General features: G+C 44.1%; 1 protein-coding gene across 3 annotated transcripts in view; it reads left to right on the plus strand.

Moving 5' to 3' along the window:
- The window catches only part of LOC108718620 (rho GTPase-activating protein 39), a 50,801-nt gene that overhangs the window by 4,709 nt on the left and 32,251 nt on the right, over window positions 1-13,841 (plus strand). For 2 of the 3 annotated variants that reach the window (XM_041566703.1, XM_041566705.1), the window contains exons 1-2: window positions 300-432; window positions 12,743-13,180. In XM_041566703.1, coding sequence (XP_041422637.1) covers window positions 398-432; window positions 12,743-13,180 — 473 coding nt within the window. In that variant the 5' untranslated portion in view covers window positions 300-397. Of the gene's footprint in view, window positions 1-299; window positions 433-12,742; window positions 13,181-13,841 lie in introns of those variants that run through there. The other variant, XM_041566704.1, reaches the window with a different exon arrangement.

Consider the following 13,841-nt stretch of genomic DNA (forward strand, 5'->3'; position numbering starts at 1 on the left):
ATTGGTTAAATACATTTTGTAGGATTCTACTAAAGGAACAGTTCAGTGCAAAAATAAAAACTGGGTAAATAAATAGGCTGTGCAAGATAAACAATGTATCTAATATAGTTAGTTAGGCAAAAATGTAATGTATAAAGGCTGGAGTGAGTGGATGTGTAACATAATAGCCAGAACTCTACTTCCTGATTTTCAGCTCTCTTGCTTTCCACTGATTGGTTACCAGGCAGTAACCAATCAGAGACTTCAGGGGGGGTCACATGAGACATAACTGTTGCTTTTGAATCTGAGCTGAATGCTGAGGATCAATTACAAACTCACTGAACAGTTATGTCCCATGTGGCCCCCCTTATAGTCACAGAGATGAAAAGCAGGAAGTAGTGTTCTGTTCTGAGACAGAATGAAAGTGCACTACAACTGGACCCCAGGAACACAGTGGGTATCAAAGTCAAAGTAAACTTTATTTGTGACCTTGGGAGAGGATTGTGAATGAATTTGGGTTACAGCGAGGGGAGGGATATGTCAGTTCCCAGTGTAACTGCCTGTATATGAATTAGAAACAAGCACAGCTTCTTATTTAAAACATTTTTTTGTGCATTTTATTCACAGCAAAAATTCATGTTATTAGATTCAAAAACACACCCCAGTGCAGTGTCTCCCCCCGGTCAGCCTACCTTGTATTAGCCACTCCTTTACTGATACGTTATTGAGCGCTTCATCAGAGGAGGTGTGGCTAGTACCGGTCATGTCTCTTAAATACCCACGGGCTTGTTTTGTACAGGTTACAGGGCTGGCCATATAGCTATCTTTATTAACCCTCATTACCTAGTTAGTCATAATCCTCTATAATAAAATGTAAAAATTGCCCATCCCGGGGATAGGGAACTTGACCATGATAAAATGTTTCTATTTTAGACCTTATAATTAAACAAATCTGATTGTGCCTGATAATAAAGTGCTTAAGTGCCATAAATCACATAAATAACCCCCACTTTTACCTACATTATAAAATCCACTATACAACCAAATGAATAAATATAAACCAGAATTTTCTCAAAATTGTATAAAAAAACAGTATTATTAACTCCATAATGATTTAAGAAATGGTTTTAATTGGAAATAACTATTCATTCCCTCAGGTATAATTGTCCCTGAATTAAAAATCCAATTTGATTCCAGTGTTAATAATTTAGTAGTTAGATTACTATTTTCATTAATACTATCAATGCCAAACATTTTGTATTTTTGAATGGATCCTCCATGAACAGCCTTAGAATGTTTAAATATTGGCTTATCACTATCCTTATTATCGATACTTTTCAGGTTTTCCCCCAATCTGACCCATAATCGACTTATTGTGCGACCAACATATAAAGCACCGCATTGGACTTGTCGTTTTCCCTATTGTAAACTCTTGACTCTTTCCTTTGTTACTAAACTCATTTACTTTTTTACTATTATTATTTTTACAAACGACACAGCCTTTGCAGGGTAAAAAAAACTTTTTTCAATCTTGCTATGTACTTTTCTTTCTTTTCTTTCTATTTAACCAATTAGGGGCAACCTGACTAGCTATAGACTTAGCTTTCCTACTGATGTAGGATGTAAGCCTAATACACTGTATGAAGGGTTCCTAGGGGTGACTTTGTGTATGAAGGGGGTGTCCCATGGGTGCATGTATACGGGTGTCTGTGTGTATTGGTCTGTTTCCAGGGATGACTGTGTCTGGGGGTTCCCAATGGGGAGCACTGTATTTAAATGCAGATAAGGTTTCTTGCTCCCATATCATTTAGCTGTGCCTGGGTGGGTTATAGTTCTGCACTGCAGCCGCACTCACTGACAGATAACAACTCAACAGTCTGAAAAGAGTTAATTGCTTTCTTTTTGCAGATTTGTTTGGTTTTAAAAAAGGGCCCTAGTGGCCCCAGATATCCATACTGTAACGAGGCCTCCTATAATAGCTTGTTTACATCACAGCTGTAACCCATAACAACCAATCAGCAGTTAGCTCTTGTCTGGACAGAGCAGCAGCCAGTCAGTGAGTGGCATGAATGAAGCTATTTGTTGCTGGAACCAATCAGTGATAAGCTTTAGTCTGTGTCGTAGAGAAACCAGTCAGCCAATAGCTTTTATTAGTGCAGTGTAGGAACCAATTAGTAATGAGAATTGATCTGCCTAGGCTAGAGCTGTAACCAATCAGCAGTCACATCAGAGTAGCACCTTTGGAAGATGGAAAGCAATATTTGATTGGCTGTTGTGGGTATTCTGCAGTGGTGGCATGGAATCAGGGCAGCTCCAGTGGCTGAGGTTTACTCCACTACTTTCACTTTTTGCTTTGCAGCTTGGTTGCTAGGTTCCCACTTACCCTGGCAACAGGGCAGCAGTACAGTAGCTATTAAGTGAGTTCTAGTATCTGCACGACAGTTAAGTGGGTTCATGTGTATGTACTGGGGAGAACAGGTTTCTCTTTAACCCCTCACCCAGGAACCAGTATTCTGAAAGAAAGGGAAGGGGGTAACCTGATACTACTGAAGACTCCTCCCAAACCTGTTGTAGGTGCTCTAGATGCAACAGGTGAATGAAAAGTTTCGGAACAGCAATATACTATATATATTAGGGATGCACCGAATCCATAATAATAATAATAATAATCCAGGATTCGGTTTGGGATTCGTCCTTTTTCAGCAGGATTCGGATTCGGCCAAATCCTTCTGCATGGCCGAACCGAATCCGAATCCTAATTTGTATATGCAAATTATAGGGATGGGGAGGGAAATCACGTGACTTTTCAACAAAAAACAAGGAAGTAAAAATGTTTTCCCCTTCCCACCCCTATTTTGCATATGCAAATTAGAGTTCGGATTCGGTGCAGTATTCGGCCGAATCTTTCACAAAGGATTCGGGGGTTCGGCCGAATCAAAAATAGTGGATTCGGTGCATCCCTAATATATATACATTATGTATATAAACATTAGTGGTGCGTTAGCTGCAGCGGCACACAAATCTGTATATATTTATAGAACATATTATAAATAGGGACCGATGTAGAATACTGGTGCTGTTACTTTAAGCTCCTCACTCCCCAGGAGCCTGTGTAATACCCTGATACTAAAACAGTAAATCCGCATTAGCCCTTATCCTTTATAATTAGCTAGAGCAGGGCCCGAGCCTGGATTCCTGGTATAATTAGCTGCGCTACTGCTGCTGTATGCACACCTCACTTCCTCTCTAAGACTCCTCCCACTGGGGCCCTGGGGGTACAGGCAGGTTTCCTGGATGTGTGGGATTAGATTGTAAACTGTGCTGGCTCAGGGGCTGATATGAGAGAGAGGTATCAGGCCTACTCTCCCCCCACTGATCCTGTGACTGTTCCACTGTGTGGCCCCGTGCTGTCGCTGTGCTTCTCTATATGTGGGGGTTCTTCTAGTGACTTGGAGAGTGAATGTGGCTCATTGGGCCTAAGCCTTTCCATTGTGCAGTTAATCTCTAACTGTGTCACTGGAGTTGTCTGAGTGCTGAGGATTTGGGAGGTGTGTGCGGGATTTTATTTTTATTATTGTGTGTCCCGTGTGCACCTGTTCTGCACCCCTGAATAATGAGCTGTTCCGTGTTTTGCTTCCTTGTGATTGCCCACAATTCTCTGGGGTTCTCCCCGTGAGCACCTGCTCTGCGTCAACCTTGGGACGTGAGCTGCACGTTTCTACCCAAAATAACCAGCACCCAGTCTCCCTATTTGTTCTATTCGTAGGTGTCACATGGTGTAACTGAATGAGTGAGGATGCACCGAATCCAGAATTCAGTTCAGGATTCAGCCGAATCCTAATTTGCATATACAAATTAGGGGTGGGGAGGGAAATCTTGTGACTTTTTGTCACAAAACGAGGAAGTAAAAAATGGTTTCCCCTTCCCACCCCTAATTTGCATATGCAAATAAAGGTTTGGGTTCGGTATTCGGCCGAATCTTTGGTGAAGTACTTGGGGGTTCGGCCAAATCCTTAATAGTGGATTCAGTGCATCCCTATTTATTTCTTCTAAAATAAAGATAACCAGCACCCAGTCTCCCGTATCTGTTCTATTTGTAGGTGTCATATGGTATAACTAGGGTTGCCACCTAGCCGGTATTTTACTGGCCGGTAAAAATGATGCTTGATGCCGATGTTATTAATAGGAAAAAAGGGCAAGAATATAGGAAGGCCGGTATTTTTTTCCAGAAAAGGTGGCAACCCTAGGTATAACTGAATGAGCGAGGGCAATACATCCCATAGAAACGGCTTATTACTAAAAGGGGGTTATTTCTCCAAAAATAAAAATGAGTGAGAGCTCAGGAATGAGGCACTTGGCCACAGAACTCTTATCTGAGCAATTTTTCTATTGGTTTTCATTATTTATTTTTTTTAGAGTTATTTGTCTTTTTCTTCTGATTCTTTGCAGCTTTCAAATGGGCGTTGCTGCCCCCTTCTAAAAAGTATTTTTTTCCCCTCTTTCTATTCAGACCCTCTCTTATTCATAATCCAGTCTCTTATTCACATCAGTGCATGGTTGCTAGGGGAATTTGGGCCCTAGTTTCCAGATGGCTGAAATTGCAAATTCAAGAGCAGCTGAATAAAAAGCTAAAAAAAAAAGCCTTCAATAATAAAAAATTAAAACAAATTGCAAATTATCTCAGAATATTACTCTGTACATAATACTAAAAGTTATCTCAAAGGTGAACAACCCCTTTAAAGCAACACTAATTAATTCAGGTCCATTTCAGGATATTTAGGGAGTGAGAGAGAAGCAATGTATCAGACATTTAAAGGGCAATTTCACCTGACCATTAACCTCTTGTATGATGTAGTCAGTGACACTCTAAGACAATTATCATTAGTCATCATTTTTGCAGTAATAAATGCCCCGTCATTTACCCAGTGGCGCCCTCCTCTGTCTGGCACAGGCGTTATGATCACCCTGCCCCTTATAGAGGAATTGTAGTGCCAGATGCAGCACAGATTCCATTACACTCTGTGTCTAATGAATGTTTGGATCAGTAGGTACAAATCCCATCCCTTATCCAAGGATTCCAGGTCAGTGACAAACAGTTCTTTGTGGTAATCAGTGGGGATCATCCTGCTCCTTATGTACGGCTGGGGACTAACAGCATAAGCCTTTGGCTCAGAATTTATAGCCATTGGCAGTGATACCAAGCTCTGGAATGTATAGCCATTGGCAGTGATGCTGAAGACTGAACTTTATAGTCACTGGGAGTGATAATGAGTCCTGGACTTTATAGCAATTGGCAGTGATACTAAGTTCTGGATCGCTATTGTATGCATAGATAAAAATTGGTATTGATTCTAAGGTCTAGACTTTATAGCAATTGGCAGTGACAACAAGGTTTGGACTTTATAGTCAATGGCAGTGGTACCAAGGTCTGGACTTTATAGAAATTGACAGTGATACCAAGGTCTGGACTTTATAGCAATTGGCAGTGATACTAAGTTCTGGATTTTATCGCTATTGCATGCATGTATAACACTTGGTATTGATACTAAGATCTAGACTTTATAGCAATTGGCAGTGACAACAAGGTCTGGACTTTATAGTCAATGGTATTGATACTAAGGTATACACTTTATAATCAATGGCAGTGGTACCAAGGTCTGGACTTTATAGCAATTGGCAGTGATACTAAGTTCTGGATTTTATCGCTATTGCATGTATAACAATTGGTATTGATACTAAGATCTAGACTTTATAGCAATTATATAACCCCAAAATATATGAATTTCAGTAATTAAGAAGGCAAATATTATTCTACTAATTAAGTTATCCAAGTCCCGGAAGGACAGGTTGGAAGTGTATAAAAGGTCATGTAGTATGAATATATTATAAATGTTGAAAATAAGAAACCCTGTAATATGTATGTTGTATAACAAAGTCCAGAAGATAGTAAGAAGTAATTATAGGGGTATTTAAGGAATGAACTGTGCAATGTCGGGATAGTCACTCAGAGCTCAGTGTCTTTCATCACTGGACTGCTGGCTTAGTGTACTGATATATATATATATATATATGTGCAGTAGTAATGGATCAGCACACTCATTTTAGAAGTGATTAAAGTGTCTTTATTGGTAACACAGCATTGTTATCCGACGTTTCGGTCCCACCTGGGGACCTTTCTCAAGGATGGTGTGTACAAAATGCATCAAACCTTAAATACCCACCCCCACCAGTGTGTTTTGGCGCCAAAATGGCGTCATCAGTCCATATACAGCTGTATAGTCTTTATTTTATATACAGCTGTATATGGACTGATGACATCATGTTGGCGCCAAAACACACTGGTGGGGGTGGGTATTTAAGGTTTGATGCATTTTGTACACACCATCCTTGAGAAAGGTCCCCAGGTGGGACCGAAACCTGGAAAGGTACCGCGCCAAACTTATATACTTTTATTTATGTGCAGATGATGTCATAGCGACCCCTGTGACCTCACTCTCATATTCCTCTCTGTGCTAAAAGCCTACAGCAGGTTAAGTACAATGTTGTGTGGCTAAATATTCATAGAACCATGTAGCAGCACCCATGCAAAGCATTATCTGTGCCCGCTGTGAGCATTGTGTGTATATTATGTGTCTCCCACTTACTGACCTGTCCAACCGCTTACCCATTGGGTGCTCCCAGAGTTAAAGGGAAAACCTGCCTGTCTGACCAATCAGATTGCACCATTCCATATGATCAGAGAATTACCTGGCAGTACATCGGTCAGTTAACAGGAGTGAGTGGGTTAAATTATTTTGGGTGCATCGGTCAGTTTATAGGAGAGTGTGGGTTAAATGACTGTGGGTGCAGTGGTCAGTTCATGGGAGAGAGAATGAGTTAAATGACTGGGTGCATGAATCAATGCATGGGAGAGAGTGGGTTAAATGACTGAGGGTGCATTGGTTAGTTTATGGCAGTGAGTGGGTTAAGTGAGTATGGGCAGTGCCAGTGATAATAAGGATATCTGCCCAGGGATGGAATATAATCACTTCCTATTGGTGGGAATGTGCCAGAGCACATGATCCTGTTGCCAGAGTAACGGTGCAGTACAGGTGAGGGCGGGGCATTGCATTGTGCAGGAAGCTATAAGGGGCGTGGCATGTGTTACTGCCACTGCCAACATGTTCCTAATCTGCTCTTATTGGTTGTTTTACTGTCAGTCACTCTTAATGCTGCCCAGTTATTATTCACACTTCTCTACCAATCAGGAAGCTGAATATCTTTTCCTTCACAAAGACTGCATTGCAGAATATTTTCTGCTTGTCTGACCAGCACGGGAGGGGTTAAACATTTTCCTTTAGTGCTGGAACAGCCAACGCGGCCCTCCTGCAGCTGTTCTAGATCCAGATCCTGTTCCCAACATGTCTTGGCCTTTTGTCTCAAGTCTGGTATGGTTTCTCATCAACCTCTCCTCTCCTAGCATTATTATTATTGCTAAGTATTGGTAGTGGGATTGGGCATAAAACATATGTATTTAGACTTTAACAACAGCTGGAGAAGCACAGGCTGAACATTACAGCAACAGTCCTGTCCTGCTTTATGGCAGCTGAGATTCTAGCTATCTGTATAACAGAACATTCTGTCCCAGTGGCTGCACAGATCCTATCTGATCCCCATTGTAAGCAGCAGTCCTGTCCTGCTTTATGGCAGCTGAGATTCTAGCTATCTGTATAACAGAACATTCTGTCCCAGTGGCTGCACAGATCCTATCTGATCCCCATTGTAAGCAGCAGTCCAGTCTTGCTTTACGGCAGCTGAGATTCTAGCTATCCGTATAACAGAACATTCTGTCCCAGTGGCTGCACAGTTCCTATCTGATCCCCATTGTAAGCAGCAGTCCTGTCCTGCTTTATGGCAGCTGAGATTCTAGCTATCTGTATAACAGAACATTCTGTCCCAGTGGCTGCACAGATCCTATCTGATCCCCATTGTAAGCAGCAGTCCTGTCCTGCTTTATGGCAGCTGAGATTCTAGCTATCTGTATAACAGAACATTCTGTCCCAGTGGTTAAACAGGACTGGCTCAGCAGGGTGCAACATACATTGAGCTTGTGTTTGACAACAGGGAGTTGTAGGGGCGCAGTTGTCTGACATGACATAAATGAGGGAGCCTGGCAGGACCCAGTTGCATTTTTAATGAAAGGACAGTGTAAATTCTGTGTTTGAGTTAGTTGGCTCCTGTGTGAATTGAGCGGTCAATTAACCACGTGTGTGACATGCTGGTTTTACACCGACTGTGACTGAGAGACTGGAATGGTGTCTGTTATAAACAGGAACCTCATGAATAATTCATAGTCTCCCAGTGTTTAACATTCTGGTGCCCCCGCGACTGTGAGATCCTATTAATCTGCCCCTGTGCCCACCCAGGTGTCTCTTCACTGACTCTGTGCAGGGCACCACAGTTGTACCACCTTTAATCACGTGATAGAGAACACACTCTTCTGAACTCAGCCCATTATTCCCTATCAGAATAAACCCACATCAGTGTATTTCTGTAGTTAGGCAGGACCCCATACCTGTCACATGCAGCACCTTGTCTCTCAGCTCAGGTAAGTAGCCCAGCGATGGGGGAGAATGATTCCCAAACTGACACTTTCTTTCCTCACCCCCCTATACCTTCCACTTTACCTTCCACTTTCTCCTCTTTTTTTCTCAGTAATGTGATTGTTAATGTGACGGCTACATCCCCCCCATAATAGCAGAGCCCACAAAGGGCCCATGTTTCAGCCCATGGAGCAGATCTTTGTATTTTCCTAATTATTAGCTGTATTTATTCCATATATCAAGCCCCAACTGCCTGTTTTATTTGGCTGTTTCTTTTCTATTGCTCATTGTGGGTTACTAATGTGTGACATAGGCTGACGGGATCCAGTGTGACTTACCTGTCCCTAATACAGACATACATGCTCCTCTGTACAAAGGTAATTATCTCTGAAGAAGGAACTGAAATGTTCCAAAAGCTTCTTTTGTTTGTCATTTTAGTTATCCAATAAAGGTATCACCGTTTTCACCACTTTTGTTATACCTCATATCAGAATTTTTACCCTTTAACTTTTTCTGCTGGCTAACACAGTACACAACACTTTAACTGTATATGTTAACCTATAATTCATTGGTTTAGAACAAATGAGATTTCCCCATCAGCATAGGAAGGGGTTCTTTACTGTAAGAGCAGTCAGGTTATGGGATTCCCTACCAAGAGAGGGGAATGAGTGATTCATTGGTGGGGAGGAAAGGAGATCTCACCATCAGTATAGGAAGGGGTTCTTTACTGTAAGGACAGTCAGGTTATAGGGTTCCCTACCAAGAGAGGGGGAATGAGAGATTCATTGGTGGGGAGGAAAGGAGATCTCACCATCAGTATAGGAAGGGGTTCTTGACTGTAAGGACAGTCAGGTTATGAGATTCCCTACCAAGAGAGGGGGAATGAGTGATTCATTGGTGGGGAGGAAAGGAGATCTCACCATCAGTATAGGAAGGGGTTCTTTACTTTAAGGGTAGTCAGGTTATGGGGTTCCCTACCAAGAGAGGGGGAATGAGAGATTCATTGGTGGGGAGGAAAGGAGATCTCGCCATCAGTATAAGAAGGGGTTCTTTACTTTAAGGGCAGTCAGGTTATGGGGTTCCCTACCAAGAGAGTGGGAATGAGTGATTCATTGGTGGGGAGGAAAGGAGATTTCACCATCAGTATAGGAAGGGGTTCTTTACTTTAAGGGCAGTCAGGTTATGGGATTCCCTACCAAGAGAGGGGGAATGAGTGATTCATTGGTGGGGAGGAAAGGAGATTTCATCATCAGCATAGGAAGGGGTTCTTTACTGTAAGGACAGTCAGGTTATGGGATTCCCTACCAAGAGAGGGGAATGAGTGATTCATTGGTGGGGAGGAAAGGAGATCTCACCATCAGCATAGGAAGGGGTTCTTTACTGTAAGGGCAGTCAGGTTATGGGATTCCCTACCAAGAGAGGGGGAATGAGTGATTCATTGGTGGGGAGGAAAGGAGATCTCATCATCAGTATAGGAAGGGGTTCTTTACTGTAAGGGCAGTCAGTTTATGGGATTCCCTACCAAGAGAGGGGGAATGAGTGATTCATTGGTGGGGAAGAAAGGAGATCTCACCATCAGTATAGGAAGGGGTTCTTTACTGTAAGGACAGTCAGGTTATGGGATTCCCTACCAAGAGAGGGCAATGAGTGATTCATTGGTGGGGAGGAAAGGAGATCTCACCATCAGTATAGGAAGGGGTTCTTTACTTTAAGGGCAGTCAGGTTATGGGATTCCCTACCAAGAGAGGGCAATGAGTGATTCATTGGTGGGGAGGAAAGGAGATCTCACCATCAGTATAGGAAGGGGTTCTTTACTTTAAGGGCAGTCAGGTTATGGGGTTCCCTACCAAGAGAGTGGGAATGAGTGATTCATTGGTGGGGAGGAAAGGAGATTTCACCATCAGTATAGGAAGGGGTTCTTTACTTTAAGGGCAGTCAGGTTATGGGATTCCCTACCAAGAGAGGGGGAATGAGTGATTCATTGGTGGGGAGGAAAGGAGATTTCATCATCAGCATAGGAAGGGGTTCTTTACTGTAAGGACAGTCAGGTTATGGGATTCCCTACCAAGAGAGGGGGAATGAGTGATTTATTGTTGGGGAGGAAAGGAGATCTCACCATCAGTATAGGAAGGGGTTCTTTACTTTAAGGGCAGTCAGGTTATGAGATTCCCTACCAAGAGAGGGGGAATGAGTGATTCATTGGTGGGGAGGAAAGGAGATCTCACCATCAGTATAGGAAGGGGTTCTTTACTGTAAGGACAGTCAGGTTATGGGATTCCCTACCAAGAGAGGGGGAATGAGTGATTCATTGGTGGGGAGGAAAGGAGATCTCACCATCAGTATAGGAAGGGGTTCTTTACTGTAAGGACAGTCAGGTTATAGGGTTCCCTACCAAGAGAGGGGGAATGAGAGATTCATTGGTGGGGAGGAAAGGAGATCTCACCATCAGTATAGGAAGGGGTTCTTGACTGTAAGGACAGTCAGGTTATGAGATTCCCTACCAAGAGAGGGGGAATGAGTGATTCATTGGTGGGGAGGAAAGGAGATCTCACCATCAGTATAGGAAGGGGTTCTTTACTTTAAGGGTAGTCAGGTTATGGGGTTCCCTACCAAGAGAAGGGGAATGAGAGATTCATTGGTGGGGAGGAAAGGAGATCTCGCCATCAGTATAAGAAGGGGTTCTTTACTTTAAGGGCAGTCAGGTTATGGGGTTCCCTACCAAGAGAGTGGGAATGAGTGATTCATTGGTGGGGAGGAAAGGAGATTTCACCATCAGTATAGGAAGGGGTTCTTTACTTTAAGGGCAGTCAGGTTATGGGATTCCCTACCAAGAGAGGGGGAATGAGTGATTCATTGGTGGGGAGGAAAGGAGATTTCATCATCAGCATAGGAAGGGGTTCTTTACTGTAAGGACAGTCAGGTTATGGGATTCCCTACCAAGAGAGGGGGAATGAGTGATTTATTGTTGGGGAGGAAAGGAGATCTCACCATCAGTATAGGAAGGGGTTCTTTACTTTAAGGGTAGTCAGGTTATGGGGTTCCCTACCAAGAGAAGGGGAATGAGAGATTCATTGGTGGGGAGGAAAGGAGATCTCGCCATCAGTATAAGAAGGGGTTCTTTACTTTAAGGGCAGTCAGGTTATGGGGTTCCCTACCAAGAGAGTGGGAATGAGTGATTCATTGGTGGGGAGGAAAGGAGATTTCACCATCAGTATAGGAAGGGGTTCTTTACTTTAAGGGCAGTCAGGTTATGGGATTCCCTACCAAGAGAGGGGGAATGAGTGATTCATTGGTGGGGAGGAAAGGAGATCTCACCATCAGTATAGAAAGGGGTTCTTTACTGTAAGGACAGTCAGGTTATGGGATTCCCTACCAAGAGAGGGGGAATGAGTGATTCATTGGTGGGGAGGAAAGGAGATCTCACCATCAGTATAGGAAGGGGTTCTTTACTGTAAGGACAGTCAGGTTATAGGGTTCCCTACCAAGAGAGGGGGAATGAGAGATTCATTGGTGGGGAGGAAAGGAGATCTCACCATCAGTATAGGAAGGGGTTCTTGACTGTAAGGACAGTCAGTTTATGAGATTCCCTACCAAGAGAGGGGGAATGAGTGATTCATTGGTGGGGAGGAAAGGAGATCTCACCATCAGTATAGGAAGGGGTTCTTTACTTTAAGGGTAGTCAGGTTATGGGGTTCCCTACCAAGAGAGGGGGAATGAGAGATTCATTGGTGGGGAGGAAAGGAGATCTCGCCATCAGTATAAGAAGGGGTTCTTTACTTTAAGGGCAGTCAGGTTATGGGGTTCCCTACCAAGAGAGGGGGAATGAGTGATTCATTGGTGGGGAGGAAAGGAGATTTCACCATCAGTATAGGAAGGGGTTCTTTACTTTAAGGGCAGTCAGGTTATGGGATTCCCTACCAAGAGAGGGGGAATGAGTGATTCATTGGTGGGGAGGAAAGGAGATTTCATCATCAGCATAGGAAGGGGTTCTTTACTGTAAGGACAGTCAGGTTATGGGATTCCCTACCAAGAGAGGGGGGGAATGAGTGATTCATTGGTGGGAGGAAAGGAGATTTCATCATCAGCATAGGAAGGGGTTCTTATTGTAGGAGGAGGAAGTAAGATGGTGCAAAGGAAATAGATATGACAAAGTTACAAACATGTTTGTTTCCTCTCTCCAGGCTGGAATGGGTGGAGATCATAGAGCCTCGCACGCGGGAGTGTATGTACGCCAACCTCATCACTGGAGAATGTGTTTGGGACCCCCCGCCGGGAGTCCGGATAAAAAGGACCAATGAAAACCAGTGGTGGGAGCTGTTTGACCCAAACACGTCTCGGTTCTACTATTACAATGCCAGCACTCAGAGGACTGTGTGGCACCGGCCGCAGAACTGTGACATTATCCCTCTGGCCAAACTGCAGACCCTGAAACAGAACACGGATTCCCCCCGAGCATCGACCGAGAACAGCCCCGGGCGGGGCAGCAATATTAGCAGGGAGGGCAGCACGAGCTCCTCTCTGGAGCAGGAAGTGGAGGGCGGAGGAGAGAGATGCGCAGATCAGGCCAAAGCCAATTGCCATTCGGCGCCATACTTTGTGGTGAAAGAGGAGACAGACCGGTAATGTACATTCACTTCTGTGGGACCCCATTGGTTATGGGCTGTGGCAGGGGGTGTGTCCCTAACAGTCAGCAAGCTTAAAGGGACACGTTGTTATAAAGTATTGAGTATAAAGTGTTGTATGTAGGTTTATCTGGTTCCTCCTGCACTTAAATCTGAGCTCAGCTCTCCAATACCCAAATCTGACTCAGAATCAGTGGCCTGGGTACTGCTTCATGATGCATGCTGGGATGGCTGTTGGCTAGCACTCCAGCCCATCACACTCCGGTTCTGCATCACCTCCACATACATTGGGAAGCACCGCCCATTCAGTGCCTCCTGCCTGTCACAGTCAGGCTCCACCTCCACATACATTGGGAAGCACCGCCCATTCAGTGCCTCCTGCCTGTCACAGTCAGGCTCCACCTCCACATACATTGGGAAGCACCGCCCATTCAGTGCCTCCTGCCTGTCACAGTCAGGCTCCACCTCCACATACATTGGGAAGCACCGCCCATTCAGTGCCTCCTGCCTGTCACAGTCAGGCTCCACCTCCACATACATTGGGAAGCACCGCCCATTCAGTGCCTCCTGCCTGTCACAGTCAGGCTCCACCTCCACATACATTGGGAAGCACCGCCCATTCAGTGCCTCCTGCCTGTCACAGTCAGGCTCCACCTCC

Source organism: Xenopus laevis, chromosome 6L, assembly GCF_017654675.1.
Source record: "Xenopus laevis strain J_2021 chromosome 6L, Xenopus_laevis_v10.1, whole genome shotgun sequence".
Lineage (NCBI taxonomy): Eukaryota > Metazoa > Chordata > Amphibia > Anura > Pipidae > Xenopus > Xenopus laevis.